This window comes from Ambystoma mexicanum, chromosome 3p (assembly GCF_040938575.1).
Source record: "Ambystoma mexicanum isolate Mex_15411 chromosome 3p, UKY_AmexF1_1, whole genome shotgun sequence".
Lineage (NCBI taxonomy): Eukaryota > Metazoa > Chordata > Amphibia > Caudata > Ambystomatidae > Ambystoma > Ambystoma mexicanum.
Window position 1 is genome coordinate 1,163,180,277 of NC_090925.1, and position 19,383 is coordinate 1,163,199,659.

Sequence of the window (19,383 nt, forward strand, 5' to 3'; positions counted from 1 at the left end):
TGAACATCTTCTTGTCATTGCAACATGTTCCAGGGGATCTCAATTCTCTAGCAGATGCACTAAGCAGAGATTCCCCCCCCCCCAAAGGAGCACGAATGGTGTCTACACAGAGAAATCGTAGAAGATCTCTTCTCTCAGTGGGGTTCCCCCACCATAGACCTATTCGCCACAAGCGAAAACAGACAATGCCCAAGATTCGCGTCCAGATTCCCACAACCAGGATCCCAGGGGAACGCCCTGTGGATGAACTGGTCAGGAATGTTTGCATATGCTTTTCCACCAACTCCTCATCAGGAAGGTGGTGAACAAGATGAACAGGGAATCGATGACGCTTGTCCTAGTTGCTCCCATGTGGGCGAGACAACCGTGGATCCCACACTTACACAGATTAGCGACGTGCGACCCCATCAAGCTCCCGGGCTGGCACAACCTACTGTCCCAGCATCAGGGGCAAACAGTACATCCTCTACCCAGCTCAATGAACCTAGCAGCATGGCTCCTGAGGTCATAGAGTTTGGACATCTAAATTTGCCTCAAAGATGTATGGACATCCTAAAAGAATCTAGGAAGCCTAAAACGAGGCACTGTCATGATGCCTACCTCCAAGGAGCCAGGTCCGACCCAGCAACCCCAGAGGCAGGCATCATTCCCCCCAGGGAAGTGCCAGCGGGCCCAAGCTGGGGCCCTTTGGACACAGTCCTGGCGCCTTAGGCGCCAGGCTCATGTTGGACCCCTGTCCTGGCGCCTTAGGCGCCTGGCTCATAAAGCTAGACATGTGTTCAAGTGTTTTAATGTGCACTTACCTGATGCAGACCATGCTGCTACATCCAGGCCCTCTTGAGGCCTGAATGGAACTACTTTACCTGTGGGACTACATTCCACCTGGGTGTGGTTGGGGAAGGATACATACCTGATCGGTGGAAGGATACATGCCTGGAACTTCTTCCAAAGCTATTTAAACCACGCCCGATCAGCAACTCGCGCTTTGCGTTGTTCTGCTCCTCGTAGCTGGACGCTCACCGTGTCAGCTCCTGCATCTGGACTTCAGCCACGCCTGTCAGCATCCTGGGTCGCCTGCAAAGGGAGATAAGAGAGAATTGGAGAGAAAGAAGACCTTACCTGCTAAAGCTGCATCACGGAGACATCACACCGACGATCCTGAAAGGGAAGACATCATTTTAAAAGCATTTCGCTTCGATCGCTGCAGCGCTTCATTTCACCCACCTTTCCTGGGCGCCTCCATCTTCAGCAGCGATCATCCGGATCCACACCCACTTCCCAGAGCCTAGAGAGAAAAGACGAGAAAACAAGGTGAGAGAAGGAAGGGAAATAGGAAAAGCTCAGTTTCCTTCTAAGACTTACCTGTTGGGTCATTCCCATTTCATTTCGGGTCCTGCCGCTTCCCGGCATTCCGGACCCCGGCCCCAATGGGGACCCTAAGGTGAGACTTCACGGGGAATCGTGGAAGGGTACCGAGGAGGGTTGGAAGGGAGTGGGAGGCTTGAGCATTATTCCGTCAGTAGGTAATACTCCCTTTACACGCACAGGGGAATATTCCTGCGAGCCAGAAAAGCCAGAGTAGAGGGGCCCTTCCTGTCCATCATCAGAGTCCTGCGCTTCACCATTGAAGAAGCATCAGCACTCGAAGCCAGACCTGCGCCTCCGTGGGAATCAGGTGAGCGTGATAGGTACTGCTACTTTGACAAGTGGAAGAGATTTGTTATCTGGTACCAGAATAGACAAATCAACCCAGTTGATTGCACTCCTACTATTGTTACATACATGCTCCACCTGCTGGATGCAGGACTGGTTTTTAACTCACTGAAGGTGCATCTTGCAGCTCTGTCAGCATATACCACCTCCCATAACAAGGTGTCGTGGTGGAAAGTTCCAGTGGTTAAAGCCTTCATGGAAGGAGTAAAGAGACTTCACCCTCCTATTTCAAACCCACCACCAGGGTGGGACCTTAATGTGGTGCTAGCTAAACTCATGGGCCCCCCATTCGAACCCATGCATAAAAGCAGTCTCAAACACCTAACTTATAAGACAGCCTTCTTAGTAACTATTACATCCATAAGAAGGGTTAGTGAAATTCAGGCTATGTCAGTGCAAGATCCTTTCTTTACAGTTCACAAGGATAAACTGGTTTTGCGTACACACCCTAGGTTCTCACCCAAGTTTACTTCCAAATTCCACGTGAACCAGTCCATCGAGCTTCCGGCTTTCTTCCAAAACCCACAAAGCTCGGCTGAAGTGAAACTACACACCCTAGATGTGCGTAGGGCGGTCCTCTACTATGTAAACAAGACCAGACTGCTAAGGAAAACAGACCAACTGTTTGTCTCCGTAGCTACAGGCAGAGAGGGGGATTGCGTCTCTAAAGGTGCCATCTCTAAGTGGATTATTAACTGTATCCAGCTGTGTTACTCCCTTTCTGAAAAAACTCTGCCTTTCACACCAAGAGCCCACTCTACAAGAGGTATTGGGGCCACTCTGGCTTTCATTGCAAATCTACCCCTTGATACCATTTGCAAAGCAGCTACTTGGAGCTCTATTCACACTTTTACTCAGCACTACTGCATTGACGCACATTCCAAGACATATACACAAGTGGGACAAGCGGTTCTAAGACATTTATTTGCTCATGACCCTTCTCACATCCCACCTCCTTCTTCAGGTACTGCTCGCTAATCTATGCACAGCATGTGATCTAAGCAGATTCCACAAGCCTCAGAAGGGATACATTACTCACCATAATCGTATTTCTGATGCTTGTATCTGCTTAGATTCACATACGACCCACCCTTCCTCCCCTCTGAGAGAAGGCGCATGGATGATCTTTTTATCTGCTTGGATTATCTGTACTCGCGCTACTTCTCATGCTACCTCATGTCAGAAAAAATACAATCTTAGGGTCCTACACGCGTGAGGGATCATGGGTACAATGGACGTCACACTAGGGATAGTATTACTGACACGCCCTGTGTCGACGCCCATTTTCGAGTTTCGAAGAACAAACTGTAATACTCTGCAACTTCCACTAGGTGTCGGCCTATGCACAGCATGTGAATCTAAGCAGATACAAGCATCAGAAATACGATTACGGTGAGTAATGTTTCCCATATCTGTTTGGTAATATATATATATATATAGGGGTTTTGAGGGGTTTGGCGTCGGGTGGGGAGTTGTGGGGGGTTTCCCCCCACATATATGTTACAATTGACCATCACAATTCGGTCAATTGTGAAAAGGTCAATTGTAATTCAAACAGTTGTAAAACAAACCATTCTTATACAACCGGTTTTGTTAGCATATGCCATTTTGATTTGACACACTCCACTAGGACTGTTTTGTTTATTGTTTGAAAAGACTACTAATCTTAGTTATAGGGCAAACTAGGAGTTTCTCTGAACCCAACATTTTCAATAAAGGTTAAAAATTGTTTCCATTGTGTCAGTGTAATACTTGTGATACCATGCCTTCCCTACACTTCTCTGCACTCCCAATCTGTATTCCGGAGAGAGAGATTTACTTGACCTCCAAAAGGCACTAGGGCACTTTATTTGGTAGCACAGACCCCCTGAACTTCTCGCAAACTCGTTACTCGGTCCAGGGGCTTTTGCATTCTGGGGGTCCCATCCATCCAGAGGTACGTTGGGCGGCTCAGATGTCCTCAATGCTGGACTGGGCTGTGAACAACAAGTCCCTGAAGTGGAAGGTGATGGAACAACTCTGTACACCCTTTCGACTAGCCCACCTTCCCTTTCTTTCCAAAGAAGCCAGACACGAACAACAGAGCCCTCTATTGACCTCCAGCACTACACTGCAGCACTGGGACAAGGCTTGCGCTCATAGATGGTTTAAAACCGGGTTGGGCCCTCTAACCCTGGTGATCCGCAACCCAGCGTTTTCGGCTGCCATGGATAGTTGGACATTCGCACTGTGGGAAGCTCAGGGCACTCTGAGATTGAGGGACTTATATAAAGACAGCACACCGCTCACATTCACAGAATGCAAAGAAAAAATCCATTTGACAGTCGTAACGGTTTCCCTATGCTCAATTACAGCATTGGGTCTCCCACAACACTGTTAAATTGGCAGGTTATCGCCCCCTACGGGGATCAAGCTCAAAGGGCAGGAATCAGGTAAGGTTTTCACCTGCTACCGCTTGTTGGAAAATGCCTCCCTGCGGGAAAAGCTTCCAGACATGTTACGATAGGAAAAGGAACTATGTATTGTCATCCCAGAGGAATCGTGGTTGAAGATCTGGGCTAGGGCGCACACAAGCTGCTGGTGCTCCTAAATTAAAGAAGGTGCCCTTAAGATATGCTTTCGGTGGTACATAACCCCTCAAAGGCTGCATGCGATCCACCTGGATTATGTGAACCGCTGCTGGCATGGCTGCGGACAATTGGTGGACCTGGCGCACATGTGGTGGCATTGCCCTATCATGCATACAATTTGGCAGGAGATCCGTTCCAAAATCAAAGTCATCATGGGCTGCCTGCTCCCCATGTGCCTGATAAAAATGCTTCTGGGGGACTCACCAGAGGATGCCATGTTCCAAGTTTCGGGCCCTAGAGTGGACCTCATCTCACACCTGTAGATGGCTGCAAGGGTAAACTGTGCTTACTTCAGGACGACCCTGGAATACATGGGTATTTCATACTGGTGGGTAAAGATATGGGAAATTATAGCGATGGGAAAACTATCTGCGCACATATCGGATCAACTACAAAAATTCTCCTGGACCTGGTCCACCTTTCTGTACTTTATCCGGGACAGGGAGCGGACCACAGCTCATGAAACATCTCAACCTGAACTGACCTGGAGGCGGAGGGGCTTGAAGCTGCTGGGTCTGCGCTGACCTGAGTCCTGTGCGCAGTCTGGGTTTGCACAGGAGGAGTGACGTGCACTCACACGCAAAGATATGCTGGCCAAAGGCATTTGCTACTTATGGCATGAACACTGATCTCACTTCTGTGCGGTTCACCCCCCACCCACCATTGTCTTTCTTTTCCTTCCTCTTGATTTAATTGGGGGGGGGCAGGTTTGGTTGACCCATTCAAAATAAATTTAAATTCTCCAGCGAAGTTGCTTGGTTTATATGAATGTTGAGTTGTAAATTGTTCGAGATTTCAATAAAGATAATTTGGAGAAAAAGAAAATTGTGTTCTCTAAGTGTTTGTAGAAATAAAGTAGTGAGTGATGTATGCCAGCTAGGAGCTTGTAACTTGAAATTGTGACCCCTGGCAAAGTTTAAACATTGGGTCATAATGGTAATTGTTACTATGTCAGTGGGGCCCAATTAAAATAAATAAAGACTAATTGTCCCACCTTCAATACACAAGATACAAATGATTAATGGGGTAGACTTGGTAAAGGTTTTAATGGCTATCTATCTGCATTTTTCTATAGCGCCACTAACCCGTAGGCCTCAGGGTGCTTACAAAGAGAAACACAGACAAGAAGAGAAAGGAAAACCAAAAAGACAAGCCAAGGACTGAAAATTAGTATTGGGATATTGGCTTATTAGGATATTAAAGTGTTTTCAGATCATTTAGCCTAGTTCAGCGTTTCACAGTTTCACGATGTAATCTTAACATCTAACCAGACCAGTGTAGGGCTTATATTGGCCTGACATTAACTAATATAGCAGCATTACTATTGGTTTGATTTTTCATGTCAGATCAGAGCTAAACATTTCATTAACATATATTTTTCTTTGCAACGCAGTCAACCCCCGCACCTGTGAGACCATCCCATTAGTCTCATCTCCTTAATATTTCTGGGTGACTTATTAATACATTCCCAGGTCTCTGATCAACAACTCCTCAGACATTTTCATCAGTAACATTTCTGGATCTTTCAAAGTTCCTGTGGCTTTTGTGATGAGTCAGCAATGAAACTCGGGTAAAGTTTAGACATGGATTTGGCTAAAGACTTTCGTTGATAAATGAAAGGGGGTGGGTGGGGGAAATGCTGCAAAGTAAAGCAATAACACACATTGACAGGACCGGCCCAGATTACAGCTGTTCTTTTGGCTTCCTGCTTATCATGAGAACTTCAAAGCAGCTTTTTCTCTTTGCTGGCCTTTTGCAGTGCAGTCCCTGTGTCATTCTGCAGCTCTGAGCTTGTTATAAAAGATATATTGACGTTTATCTGATTTCTTTTAAGCGCAGTCAGCCAGTACTAGGTGGTGCAATTATAACTTCATATAGTTTAAGTAAATAACCTCACTGTGCAGTGTGTGCGTAATGCAAATTTCATGATGTAATCTTAACATCTAACCAGACCAGTGTAGGGCTTTGTTAGGCAGAATCCTGTGCAGTTTCTTTGGGGAACACTGCAAAAAGATTAAGACTACAGGAGTAAGCAGTAAACCCAATTGGTAGCAGCCTGTACCACCCAGATTTACCTGGCAGCTGTGGCTGAGCAGTCAGACCTCTCTCAAGAAGAGTAGGGCAGTATATAGAGTATACACAATAGGACTAAAAACACAGTAGAGCAAACAAACACTGACCAGAGCTTTGTATAAAAAGTATATAATTATTTATTTAAAACACACTTTAGGCATTATACTAGCACTCTAAATCAAAAGCAAGTTAAAACACAGTCAGGTAAAATATACACACCTCCCTTGATAACTATTAGACAAGTCAGAGTTAAAATTCCACGGTTTGTTAAAATAGATGTGAGCGTGTAACCTAGATGACACTCCATTTGTTAGGTTAAAGGGAGAGAAAAAGACAGAGCATAGAAATAAACCAGGTCCCAACACTTTTAGGAGTTCTCAGCAAGAGAAGAAGGGCAGTATATACTGTAGAACCAAAGTTCATAGGCCAGGCCCACTTTAAATGGAGCAAAGCGAAATGTGCCCAGGAGCACACGGTTTAAAATGCACTAAAAAATCTTTGCAGAATGTTCAAAAGAGGTTGGGGTGATTCAAGAAGGTAAAGTTAGAAGGTCTGGGGCCAACCGAGTTGGCAAGCTAAGGATTTAAGGGTCACCTTGGGCAAACCAAAGAAAGGGAGGCCAGGTGGAACACCGTACCTTAAAGAGAGAGGAAGCTCCAGCGGTGGCAGTTGTTCCTGGCAGCGGTTGTAGTTCGTTGTTCCGACCAGGGGAAGAGAGGATCTCGTTGAGGAGGAAACTTTGAGTCGATGCACTGCAAAGGGATGAAACCAGCCGCGGAGTTCTCCGGTTAAAAGGTGCGTTCCTTTTATTCGCGGTCAAAGTGGTGAAGCTTGGCTATCCGGCCGCCGGGGTGCTTGGCACGGGCGATTCGACCAAGAGACGTCTTTGGAAGGCGAAAAGGGTGAGCTGGTTGGTCCCACCAGCTCAGAGGAAGAAAACTCGTCCAGCAGAAGATCTTCTCTTGTCGTTGGGAAAGTGGTGAGTTCATTGCAGCAGGGCTCCACCGGTGGTGTCGTCGTTGCAGATGGCTCAGCTTCTTCCCTCTTCGGATTCTTAGGTCCTGTGGCGACTTCTGAAGTTCCAGTCCCAAAGGCCCTGCTTTTATGCAGAAAAACCCCCATTCATCAGCCTAGCTGTCAATCACACATGCTAAGTGGTGAGCCGGGCGGCTCACCACTGGGCCAATCAGAGTAGAGTGTGACTTGGGTTGCCGAGGCAACGCAGTCCAGGGTGCCAATTCCCCCCTCCACCCTTCCTGTGGAACCCAGACAGAGTGGCACCATTTGGAGGGCTTCTGTGGAGAAGCCCGCCAAAAAGTGGAACAAAGGGCTCGACCTTGGTCAGAGTTACAGAGACGGACATGAACGCCATTTTAGAAAAGAGTTCTGGCAAAAAGACCCATCCGTTAATTTAATATTAAATAAATAAACCAGCGGTATCTTTAACATTGCACGTAAAAGTGGTGCATTTAAAATCAATGGGAAAATCCATTTTACTAATATACATTAATATAGCAACATTACTATTGGTTTGATTTATCATGTCAGATCGGGGCTAAACATTTCATAACATTTATGTTTCTTTCCACCACATCCACCCACCCCCCACCTGTGAGACCATCCCATTAGTCTCATCTCCTTAATATTTCTAGGTGACTAATTCATACATTCCCAGGTCTCTGTACAACAACTCCTCAGACATTTTCATCTGTAACATTTCTGGAACTTTCTAAAGATCCTGTGGCTTTTGTGGGGGTCAGGAATGAAACCCTGGCTTAAGTTTAGACATGGTTTTGGCTAAAGACTTTCATTGATAAATGAAAGGGGTGTGGAGGGGAATGCCGCTCTGTCCCTGCACTAGAGGTGTCTCCCTATCTAAACTCAAAAATAAGCATCTGACGGAGTCAGAATGTCCAAAACCTAACTGCCCTGTGTCCAAAGTACTATTCAGAAGAATCCTACAAATCCCGGATCGTCCTATTGTATCAGGAGTTAATTCCATTTTGGAACCTTTATCTAAATAAGTGGATATTTATCTAAGACGTTTTGTTCTGGCTATGAAGAGCTATTTCAGGGACACCAATAAGATTGAAGGCAGGGTATTTGACAACAACACCCATTTATTGATCTGTTTGGATATCCAATGCCCTGTATACAGTTATACCTCAAAAGGCCACATTGGAGGTGGTAGAAGATGTTTTGTTGGTTCATCCTTTGGTGCGTGGAATATGCGCTGACAAAATGTCTTTCAATTTCAGGGTACTTTTTTACCAACAAGTTGAGGGCACTGCCATGGGGCAGCAATGGCCACTAATTTGACCACTTTATATGTTGAATTCTTTGAAAAAAAGACAGTGTATGATGATAATAATCCCTTCAAGAAACATCTTATACAATGGCTATGATATATAGATGACATTTTCATCGAATGGGAGGGTTTCTTGTTGACAGGCAATTAATTTGTGAGATCAGTAAGGGTCAAATACATTTTTGGGATATTACCATCTTCCATTTTGAGGGCAAACTTTGGGTCAAACCTTTTAGCAAACCTACTGATAGTAATGCTCTCCGCCTTCATGCCAACCATATCAAGCTAATTTACCATTTGGTCAATTTTTGAGGTTGAAGCGAAATAGCAGCATGAAACAACATTGAGGTGAGTGCCAATATTTTGACAGAGAAACTAGTAGCTAGAGGCTATGCAAGTCGGGTAGTCAAAAACTCAGTTAAGAGAGCCTACAATAATAACCGAGAGGCCCTTTTGGAAGATGGGTCTCCTAAAGACAATAAGGGCATAGGACTGGTCTTTGTTAATACTTTCACAGACCTTTCATATAGTATCCAATCCGTGATTATAAAGAATTGGAAACATATTTTCACGAAGAGGGAAACTATGCCACTAGTAGCCTTTAAGAGGAGCCAAAACATCGGAACATTCATATGAGGAATGACATATCTGACAAACCCTGTAAGATAACTAAACAATCCACATTGTGGGGTATGGCCCCAGTTGTGGGTCATTTTGTCTGTGGACAATGTGTTCTTTGCCATTTTACAATCAAGACCACTGAAATAGACATTGTTCTAAGGAATAAATGGGTCTTCAAGGCACAAACAAACTGTAACGGTGATAATGTAGTGTATACGATCGTATGCCCATGTGGGCTGCAATACTTTTGGCAAAATGAATAGAAAATGTAAGACCAGATTGATAGAACATTGTAGTTGTGTCAGGAACAACATTTTACAGGCCCTCCTCATTAAACATTATATGGAGAAGGGACCTACCCATGACAATATAAAGTGGGTCATTTTGAAGAAAATCAATGGTCCCAATAAGGAAGTGATCAATCGAAGACTATTTGACCTTTGACAAATGAACAAAAGATAGGTTTCAAAACCAACAGCCATATTGTTGGTATTAAAGAGGGTATTGAGTGGCATAATGTGTCCCTGTCACCACGAACATGACTTTAACATGCCCCCCCTCATTTGCCCTCTGGGGACTGTGTTTGGCTACATTATTGCACCCTGTTTCTGACTAAAAGTGGCAACCAAGAATCAAGTGTGGAATATGAATGTAATTCTTGCTCGTCTGTAGTTACTGCTTAATAATGGATGTACATGTGTTCCGGGTACCGTTCGTTCTCTCGCCCCGCCCCCCCTATATTTTTGGCGGGTAGTACACAGACCTAGTAGTTCAAACATCCTGTGGAAACTATATTTTGTACGTTGGTCTCCTAGGCGGAAGCATTAACTGCCATTTTAGATCCTAAAATCATCTGGTGAAACCTCTGTTAAGATGGCCGCCGGCTTTGCAGCCATGTAGTGCCCTTTTTCCTGCAGAAATCAAGTCCTTCCTTTATGTCTTTTGTCTGGCTGCCGGATATGGTTGTGAGCTTTAGCCATGGCAACAGTGGTTTTGTTCGGTATTGAGACGGGACAGTGTAAATTGCATACTAGGCAACGGCAGGTAAGATTTGTACCTGTGGAGTCACTAAAATTCGTAGTTTGGAACATTGGTTATTGGAGTGGCATTGGAATTGTTTTACAATGACGGCATGCATTTTCCAACTAATTTGCATGCAGGTTTACAGTGCGGGAGTTGTGTTGTCCAAAAAGGAAACCCAACGTAATATTAAGACTGGCTAATGTTCCATAGAGGCAATACTTGGATTGGATTAGGGAGAAATAGTGGAGTATTTTAAGAAAAGGCTCCTTGTCCTATATGGTCACACGGCAAAAGCAACCCTGCAACAACAGAAGGGAGGGTCTGCAAACCACGGGCGGTAAAATAATTACAGAGGGAGAGAGAAATATAATGTTGGAGAACATCGATGTTAGCGTTTCACTTGGATGGATCTCTATATCTTTTTTATATAACTAAGTTAAATGTGGAGTCCATAGTAATTTTATGGTGAATGTTTTTTGCAGTCATGGTTGTTGTTGGAGTGATAGAGTATTGAGTTATGAACTTCATGAGTACTGTATTGGTTTTTCAGACAAATGCTGCCAACAGACCCAAGTGTGACCAGGAAAAATAGGCGTTAGTCTACTTGGTTCCTATCCATCAGGTGGGTAGTGTCTTTGCCTGATGTTGGGGTAATAACGGTTGTGATGCCTATAATGATATAGTAGAGGGTTCTAGTTTTGTTTTTTGTAGTGTTCTGGTGTGGGCCGTCTTGCGAGACCCGTTTGAAATTTCTAGCTGCCCTACTTTGAAGGTGCAGCAGTGCATTGATGCACTACAGGAAATACCAAGCACCTTAAGCAGGTGGTATGGTCAAACCTTGTTGTTTGGTGCAATAAAGAGCACTAATCTGATTGTTTTCCATAGTAGGTGCAATCTGTGGATGATGTTGGCTGTGTGTGTTATACAGTAATGTAAATGTAAATGGTGACTTGTCTGTTTTTTCCTTTTTACCTTTTAGTTTTTGGGTGTGGTTGCTACGCTGTGGAGACCAGTTTGTGCATCCGTCAACTTATATACAAAATTGTGGCTTTGGAACCCCCTGAAGAAGGTCCGAATAATCAAGTTTATGGACTGAAACATGTCAGGCTTTTCATAATACAACATAACTGGGCCAATAGCTGATTTATTTAGAGGCCTATGTGTTTTTGTGCAATTAAAAGAATGTATTGATGTTTTTATGTGAAATATGTTTTGTATAGATTTTTATGTCTAGACGGTGCTTTATGGAATGTTATTTATTGTGCAACATTACCTTTTTTTAAATTGATGACTTTTACAATTAAAGTATATTTTTTGTTATGATTTTGTGGATGGACCATATGTAAGGTTTGGGACAGGAGTTACCAATATCATTTTGCTTTATTTGTTTCTTAGAGTTCTCTCTTTCATATATATCTAGTGTATGGTTTCCCAGACAGTAGAGATGAAGACTCTGTGGCCTTTGCTACGTGTCTATCTGGGTTGTGCAACCAGTTTATAACTCCTGACAATTTACTACATTAGCCCTTCTGACCAATTCATTTTGCCCATAGCATATTTCCTCGTTAGTATTGTGAGGGCTCAGAAATGTGAGACGGATACATTTTGTATGATTTTTCAACACATGCCATTTTTATTAGATTATAATTATCAAACGCCTCGCTATCCCTACTCTGACGTGGATTTCCCTGCCTATCAAAACTAAAGGGAAACACTCTAACACAAGATGTCTGGCACCTCACACAATTGACATCAACAAAGGTATTCACAGTCTGTCTTGATAACCTGGATGAACTCCCCTTCCTCAGGTTCTGAGGTAATTCAGTTCAAAAGAAAAAGGAAACCAGGAAATCTGTATTCTGTCCTGTAGTCTTAGTTCAGTTTTTAGCACCTTCAATGTTACAGAAAAGTTCTGTTAACCGAAATTCCAACAACAGAAAAGCTTTTCTCCTTGGAAAAGTGACGACTTTCCACTTCCTCACAACAGCATCAATGTTATTCCCAGTCACAATGCTTTGCCACAACTTCCAGTGGTCCAAAAAGAATTCCCACAGTTTAAAGGAAAAACAACTTCTGCAAATGTTAATGGAACATAGTGGTTAACATAGTATGTCTCTCTTTACAAGGTTAGGGTTCACTGTAGGTATCTTTGTCGGTATGACTGCACAGCCCTTCTACTTCAACAACTTCAACTTCTACACACGTGTACCATGAGAGCCTACTCCTTTGCCTCATAGTCTCCCACCTTCATTTGTGCTACTGAAGTCTCAAATCTACTGACAATCAAATACACGACCACAGTGTCAGTACTTTGTGACTTTAAACAGGTTTTGGTTATGACAAGACTCACTTTCAGGTACTTGAACACCTTTAAGTATACAAGGCACCCTTCCTCTGAATATCTCTTTTCCAAAGGGAGAGCCCCTTTGCCTCTCTTGTCTGTCTGCAACCAACAGCAACCTAGAATTGCCTTTAAGGCACACTTCTCTCTCCTTCCTGTTATTTTTGTCAATGTAGGTTGTATTAACTCCAAAGAATGTTTTTAAGTAGCAAGTTTACCTTCCCCAACCTTGCCTTTTATCTCTCTGTCTACTGATAGCCATAATAATTACCAGAAGCTTTGTTGCCACTCTCTTGGCTTCAGGTAACACTTGCACACTTGTATCTTAGGCAATGCTGAGATTCTTTTTGGCTCACAATACTGTTTAGATTGTTCTTTTATTTTGGGAAGGGCTGGTTTCAGTCTCAATCGAGGAAATACCTTGTGTACTATTGGCTTGGGCAATGCTTGCTTTCTCCAACTTAAATAACAAAGTTTAAACACTTGACTACTCTTTGTTTGCAATTGTTGACTGCGTTGATAAAGATTCAGAGGTTACTCTTCCTCTCGAATCGTAATTAGGCACACAAGACCATTTACAAGGTTTTAAGTTCAACAATTGGCTTTCGCAGTGTTTCCTCTTCACACGAGTGAAAGAGAGAGTACCCGATCATACGCGAGTGCTACAATTCAAGTGTCTTTTGTTAAAGACTCAACAATTAACTCTGCATCACTTCTGCTCATACAGGAGTGATTATTTATGTAGATCCTGTTGCCGGCATTGCTCGCGCAAAGAATCAGAATACCTGGTTCAACTCACCCGCTTCTGGGTTCCTATCTCTGCATGCTGCACAACTTTTACAACTTCTGGCTTCACTTGGGACATACACCCTTCCTCGCTGAAGGCGTCTCCGAGCGGGCCACTCAATTAAGGAGCCCATTTTGCTCCCGAGACCCACATTTTCACTGCAGTCTCCGACACGCTTCCTGCTGCGCGATCTCTGCAATTAGGCTCACATGGCAAAAGGCAGCCTTTCTGCATGCCTTCTGCTGTGCAGCTTCTGCACACCAGAGTTTGGGGGAACAAGACCCTCACAGGTCAAGCAGGCTAAATCTGCATCAGAGTCCCGGTGTCCCTTTTGGTTCTCCCACGTATGCCTGGATTGCCAACACCGTGCCTTTCTCCTGCTACTACTGCATACACCTCAGCCACAGTTTCAGCTCCTTCTAATTGCCTGCAGCTGAGGGGGCTTTTTAAGCCTCTCAGCCTCCCTCTGGTGTGGGCTATCAGGCTTAATTGCCTGACGACTACTACTACTACTACATGACTCTTCAGCCCTATTCCTCGTCCAAGTACTTATGCGATTATGAGACTTGTAGTTCCCAACAACAAAGTTAGTTCTTTTAAGTAACTTCTTTGTTTTATGGGTAGATTTATTTCCCTTAACGTTATTTAGGGATGAACCATTATAATTCATTATAGGGGAAGACAGTGGGCCTCATTACACGGTAGGCGGTAGCCATGGTGCTATTAGCGCCATGGCTACCCCCTTACCCATTCCGGGTCCGTGTTCCCGGAATGGGGACTTACCAGGTCATTCCGACACTGGCGGGACCGATAAGTCCCCATTCCGGGAACCATTCCCCATTCCCATTTGAGCCCCCATAGGGCTCAATGGGGATGGGGAAGGAGCTAATAACGGGCACTTGATTAGCGGGCCCGTTATTAGCTCTGAAGTCCCCCAACGGGTCCCTTCCTCAACGCCTGGAAAAACCAGGCGCTAAGCAACGGACCCGCTAAGGCACCTCATAGTAGGGCGTAAGGGATTACCGGCACCGGTTTCCTTACCGGTGCCGGTAATCCCTTACCGCATACCGTGTAATGAGGCCCAGTTTATTTAAGACAGCATTTGAATATTCCCTTCCTTCCTTTTTTTGGGAGCAAAGAAGATTTTTATCCTGAAGTGCTTTGAATGGTCTTGCTATTCTTAGGGGTGTTTCAGGATCTATGTAATGTGTGCCCATAGCCACAGATCTTGTAGGTGGTTCAGATACCTCATAATGACAATAGGCTGTTACCTGTTTCAGCAACCTTAAAAGGTTCTCCCTTTTACAGGACAAATACTGTGTCTCATCTCACGGGATCTCATCAGCACCCTGGGCCTTATCTCCTACCAGGTGAGCCTCCCACAGTACACCACCACCAAGGTCAGGATCAGGAAGCGTCTTCCTTTCCCTGGCCACCTGGGAGGAGACTTTAGGCAGGGGTTTAGTTTAGTAAGGGATCCGTAGGATTCATCACAGTATTTTGGTCGTACTTCTACTCTTGTCAATTCACCACCTTAACCTAGGCTAGTTCCCATGGTCCGTATATGACTTATTACTATTTCATATATGTACATTTTCTACTTATGGGCAAACTTCAAAGGTCCCCTTATTTAGCAGATGCACTTTCACTTTCAGAAAAAGGCATTTGAATGGATTGTGTCCTCCCACGCATTCCTCATCTTTGATATTCGATATCCAGCTTCAGCTGCTTCTGAATTTTTATTTCGTCAGGGAGCGATGTGCGTTAATGCAGTCGACTCGATGTCCCCCGAGGGCCTCCGTCTCAAGGATGATGTCACACGCAGCGCCTGTTGGCTTCAGTTCTGTTATTCCACGTAAGCTATTGCTTCGAGAAAATGCGGCACACTTCCATTGTTCTTCGCTTTAATGTCTTTTTCCTCGACACCTACTACCCCGAAGACTGTGTTCAAGAAGTGTCGAAATTGTGAATTTAAGATGCCATTAACAGACCCACACCGAGTTTGTGTGGTGTCTTGGGGTGGAGCCGAAGACCTCGGCCTGCTCCAAGTGCAAGTCATTGACCGGAAAGGCTCTGAAGGAGCGAAAGGGGAAATTGGCATAGGTAAAACCCCAAAAATCCCCATCGACTACCCCGTCGAAGATACCTTTTTCCGATGAACCGAGAGGCGACTCTCCTCGAAGGAAGAAGGTTAAAAAATCGATGTTGTCGAAATAGAGGCACCTGAGGTCACCTTCTTCGACTTCGTCATCAGACATCTCCCCTGAGAGGATATCTTGTCCCACGAGAAGCTCCACACCTGCCAAATGGGAAGCATTTAGATCGGAAATGCTAAAAATATTCCAAAAACAAAAACCCTCGACAAGCCTTGCTCCTAACGTGCCTGCCAATGAAGCTGGTAAGGAAAGAGGATTGAGCCAAATCCTGTGCACCCTCGATCCAGGGTGGAAGGCCAGATCCTCGAGAGCCGCCGAGGCCTCAATGCCATGACAAGTCATTGAAGGCTCCTCCGAGCCGCAAGTCCAAATATAGGTCGAGGTCGTCGACTCCATTGACGTCAGCTGTGCCCTCGACGCCAGCTGCGTCCCTGATATCAGCGGCACCATCAACGCCAACCGCGCCCCTTCACGCCAGCCGTACTGTCGACGCCAACCGCGTCATCTAAACCAATGGCGCCATGTAAGCCGAAATAGATTTTTATTCCTCGAGCATCAAGTTCACAATTTATTAAGAATTCGATGCCTATACCAGACAAGACCTACATTCCTTGGCCAAGGAAAGATTATTTCAAATCTCTCACCTCAATTTATGAGGAAAATGTGTCATCAGACAATGATGCGCCTTTTGGTCTTCAATTTGGTGCACCAAATGTGCCAGAAAGCTTTTATTTCGGTAGAGTCGAGATTGAAAGATATTTGTGATAATCTACAAACGGCCAGTGGGGTAGACACCTCACCAGAGCTGGATTTTGGTAGACGTGAAGCTGGTGAGCACGCAGATGCTTCATATAGGCAGCTAATATCTAAAGTTCACCACTATATGGGGTGGAGTAGGTCTACCCTCCCATTTGAAAAGGATGATCTGATGGACATCCTGGATAAGGGTCCGCAAATGGATTCTATTTTAACATTTTATGTTGCTCTCCAAAAAAGGGTGGCAGCAAATTGGGAGACGCCAGAGACTAATCCGGCAGTAAACAAGCATTTAACCAAAAAATAGCACCCTTCCAGTAGTGACCCCGAGTACCTATCTAAACACCCCACTCCAGAGAGTCTGGTGGTACAGACAGCAATCGCAACTTCCAAATGGGCAGCTTATCCATCTATCCCTCCAGATAGGCATGACAAGAGAGTAGACGGATGGGCAAGAAAAGTATTTTCTGCAGGGAGCATAGCTCTTAAATCGGACAACTTCACAGGTGCCCTTGCAAAATTCTCATTTACTCTATGGGACTGTTTTTCCATGGTGGCAGAGCACATTCCCGAGGGGGTGGAAAGAGACAGGTTCTTGGCTATTGTTGGAGACGACAAAGAAGCCATGTGTTAGTCTCTTCAATCAAGTCTGGATTCTGCTGACAGCATCAGCAGAGCCATGGCAACTAGCACCGTAATACGCAGATTTGCGTGGTTGAGGAAGTCTGGATTTGCACCAGATGTGCAATCCAGACTTCTTAACATGCCTTTTGATGGGTCTCTCCTTTTTTGGCAACAAGGCAGACGAAAGCCTTGAAGTTGCAGACCTCAAAGGCGGCAGCCAAATCCCTAGGTGCCGCTATTAGGCAGCCTCAACCTTTTTGCCCCAGTGGACAACCTTGGAGGGGTAGATCTTTTTGCTACTACTCCTCAGGTAGTTGGAAGAGCGAGAGGAATGGCTGGTCAAAGAGGCTAAATAAGATTCCCTCGTGGAGGATGAGGGAGAGGTGCAAAGCCCGCTCAAGCAGGGGCAACCTTACCAACAGCCACTGCCTCAGCTGCCTCAAAACCTCTTTGAGGTTTTGAGTCACAAAACACCAGTGGGAGTCAGGCTGTGGGTGTCAGGCTGTCTCAGCCTCTGAAAGAATGGCAAGACATTACTTTGGATGCTTGGGCAATGGAAACCATAGCCCATGGTTGCTGCCTTCCTTTCATTCAAAGACCTCAGAAACATCCATCGGGGAGCCACTCTTTGAGGGCTCCAGATCAGCTCCTTGTGTAGGAAATGTTGACCCTGCTAGAGAAAGGCGCTATAGAACCGGTGCCTCTAGCGGAGAGGAACAAAGGGTGGTACTCTCCATATTTCCTAATACCCAAGAAGGACAGAGGACTGAGACCCATCTTGGACTTGAGATACTTGAACAAGTTCCTCAGGAAGGACAAGTTCAAGATGGTCACACCTTCCGGCCCTCCAAACCCAGGATTGGATGGTGTCATTGGACCTTCGAGATGCTTATCATCGTATGCCAATCCATCTCAAGCACAGAAAGTACCTGAAGTTCGCATTTGGCGGTTCTCATTATTAGTTTCGAGTTCTGCTATTCGGGCTAACCTCCGCCCGAGGGTTTTCACCAAACTGATGCTGGTGGTGGCAGTGAGTCTCAGGAGAGGGGGGGATTTGCGTCTACCACTACCTGGATGATTGGCTGATCAGGGCGGGTTCTCCCAAACAAGTCCTATATCATCTCACCGTCACCTGCCACTCTCTTCACAGACGGTTTCTCCCTCAATTACAAGAAGTCACATATGACACCTTCTCAAAACTCCAGTTCATTGGAGCTGCACTGGATACATCCTTGCGAAAGAGCTCGCCACCCGAGGTGAGGGCGCAAGACATTCTACAGATGGTCTCCAAATTTCAAAGCACCCAGCGTCTCCTGGCCTTTCATTTTTTGAGGTTGCTGGGCCTTTTGTGGTGCCAGAGGCTCGTCTGAGAATGAGATCCCTTCAATGGGCCCTCAGGACACAATGGTCCCAGTTCACACAAAACATATCAGACCTACTTCAGGTTCCAAGCAGGGTCGCAGAGGATCTCCCCTGGTGGACCTGCAAGGACAACATACTGAAGGGAGAACCTTTTTGGTAACCATGGCCGGAGATAACAGTAGTGACTGACGCCTCACTCACGGGGTGAGGCGCCCACACCAATGATCTGACAATCAGTGGTTGTTGGTCTCCATCGGAGTCCAAACTACAAATCGATCTTTTCGAGCTGACTGCAATCAGACTTGCGCTGATGGCTTTTCTGCCCACTGTAGGGGAAAGAATGTCCTGATAATGATGGACAGCACAATGGCCATGTACTACCTCAACAAGAGAGGAGGTGTACACTGTGCAGCTTTGGTATTGAGCAATTCAAGGAGGAATCTCTATCGGCAGTTCACCTAACCGGAGAGGAGAACACGGCGGCGTACGCTCTGACCAGGCAGAGCACAGTCTCCCACGAGTGGGAACCAGCTCAGGAAGTGCTTCAAGAGATCTTCACCCATTGGGGAACCCCTCAAGTGGATCTGTTCGCAACTAGTGTCAACCGCAGGTGTGAACTGTACAGCTCCAGGCAATTTCCTCCAAGAGGAGCTCTAGGATACACGTTCATAGTAGACTGGGAGTTTCCACTCCTGTAATTGTTTCCTCCAGTCCCCGTCATTCCTCACGTGATCAGGAGGTTGAGAAAGGTTGGGAAACACATGATCCTGATTGCCTCGGATTGTTGCGCCAGCAGGACCTGGTACCCGGACCTTCTGGACATGTCCATCTGCCCTGCATTACATCTTCCATTAAGAGAGGGTCGGATTCTCCATCCAGAGGTCAAGACACACAGCCTTCACGCATGATTTCTGAAAGGCTGAGGTGCAAGGATTGGTACCTCCAAGGCAACGCTGTCATGAACCGTCGTCTACGTCCTTTCTGGACCT

At 45.4% G+C, this 19,383-nt stretch overlaps 1 protein-coding gene across 11 annotated transcripts in view; it reads left to right on the top strand.

The window, feature by feature from the left end:
- Positions 1–19,383, top strand: part of JADE2 (jade family PHD finger 2) — a 1,406,581-nt gene that overhangs the window by 234,957 nt on the left and 1,152,241 nt on the right. For 5 of the 11 annotated variants that reach the window (XM_069652559.1, XM_069652560.1, XM_069652557.1 and 2 more), the window contains one exon: positions 11,348–11,437. The exons of 3 other annotated variants lie outside the window; for them this stretch is intronic. In XM_069652559.1, coding sequence (XP_069508660.1) covers positions 11,348–11,437 — 90 coding nt within the window. Of the gene's footprint in view, positions 1–10,918; positions 10,991–11,347; positions 11,438–19,383 lie in introns of all 11 variants that reach the window. 3 more of the 11 variants (XM_069652566.1, XM_069652565.1, XM_069652567.1) reach the window with 1 other exon arrangement.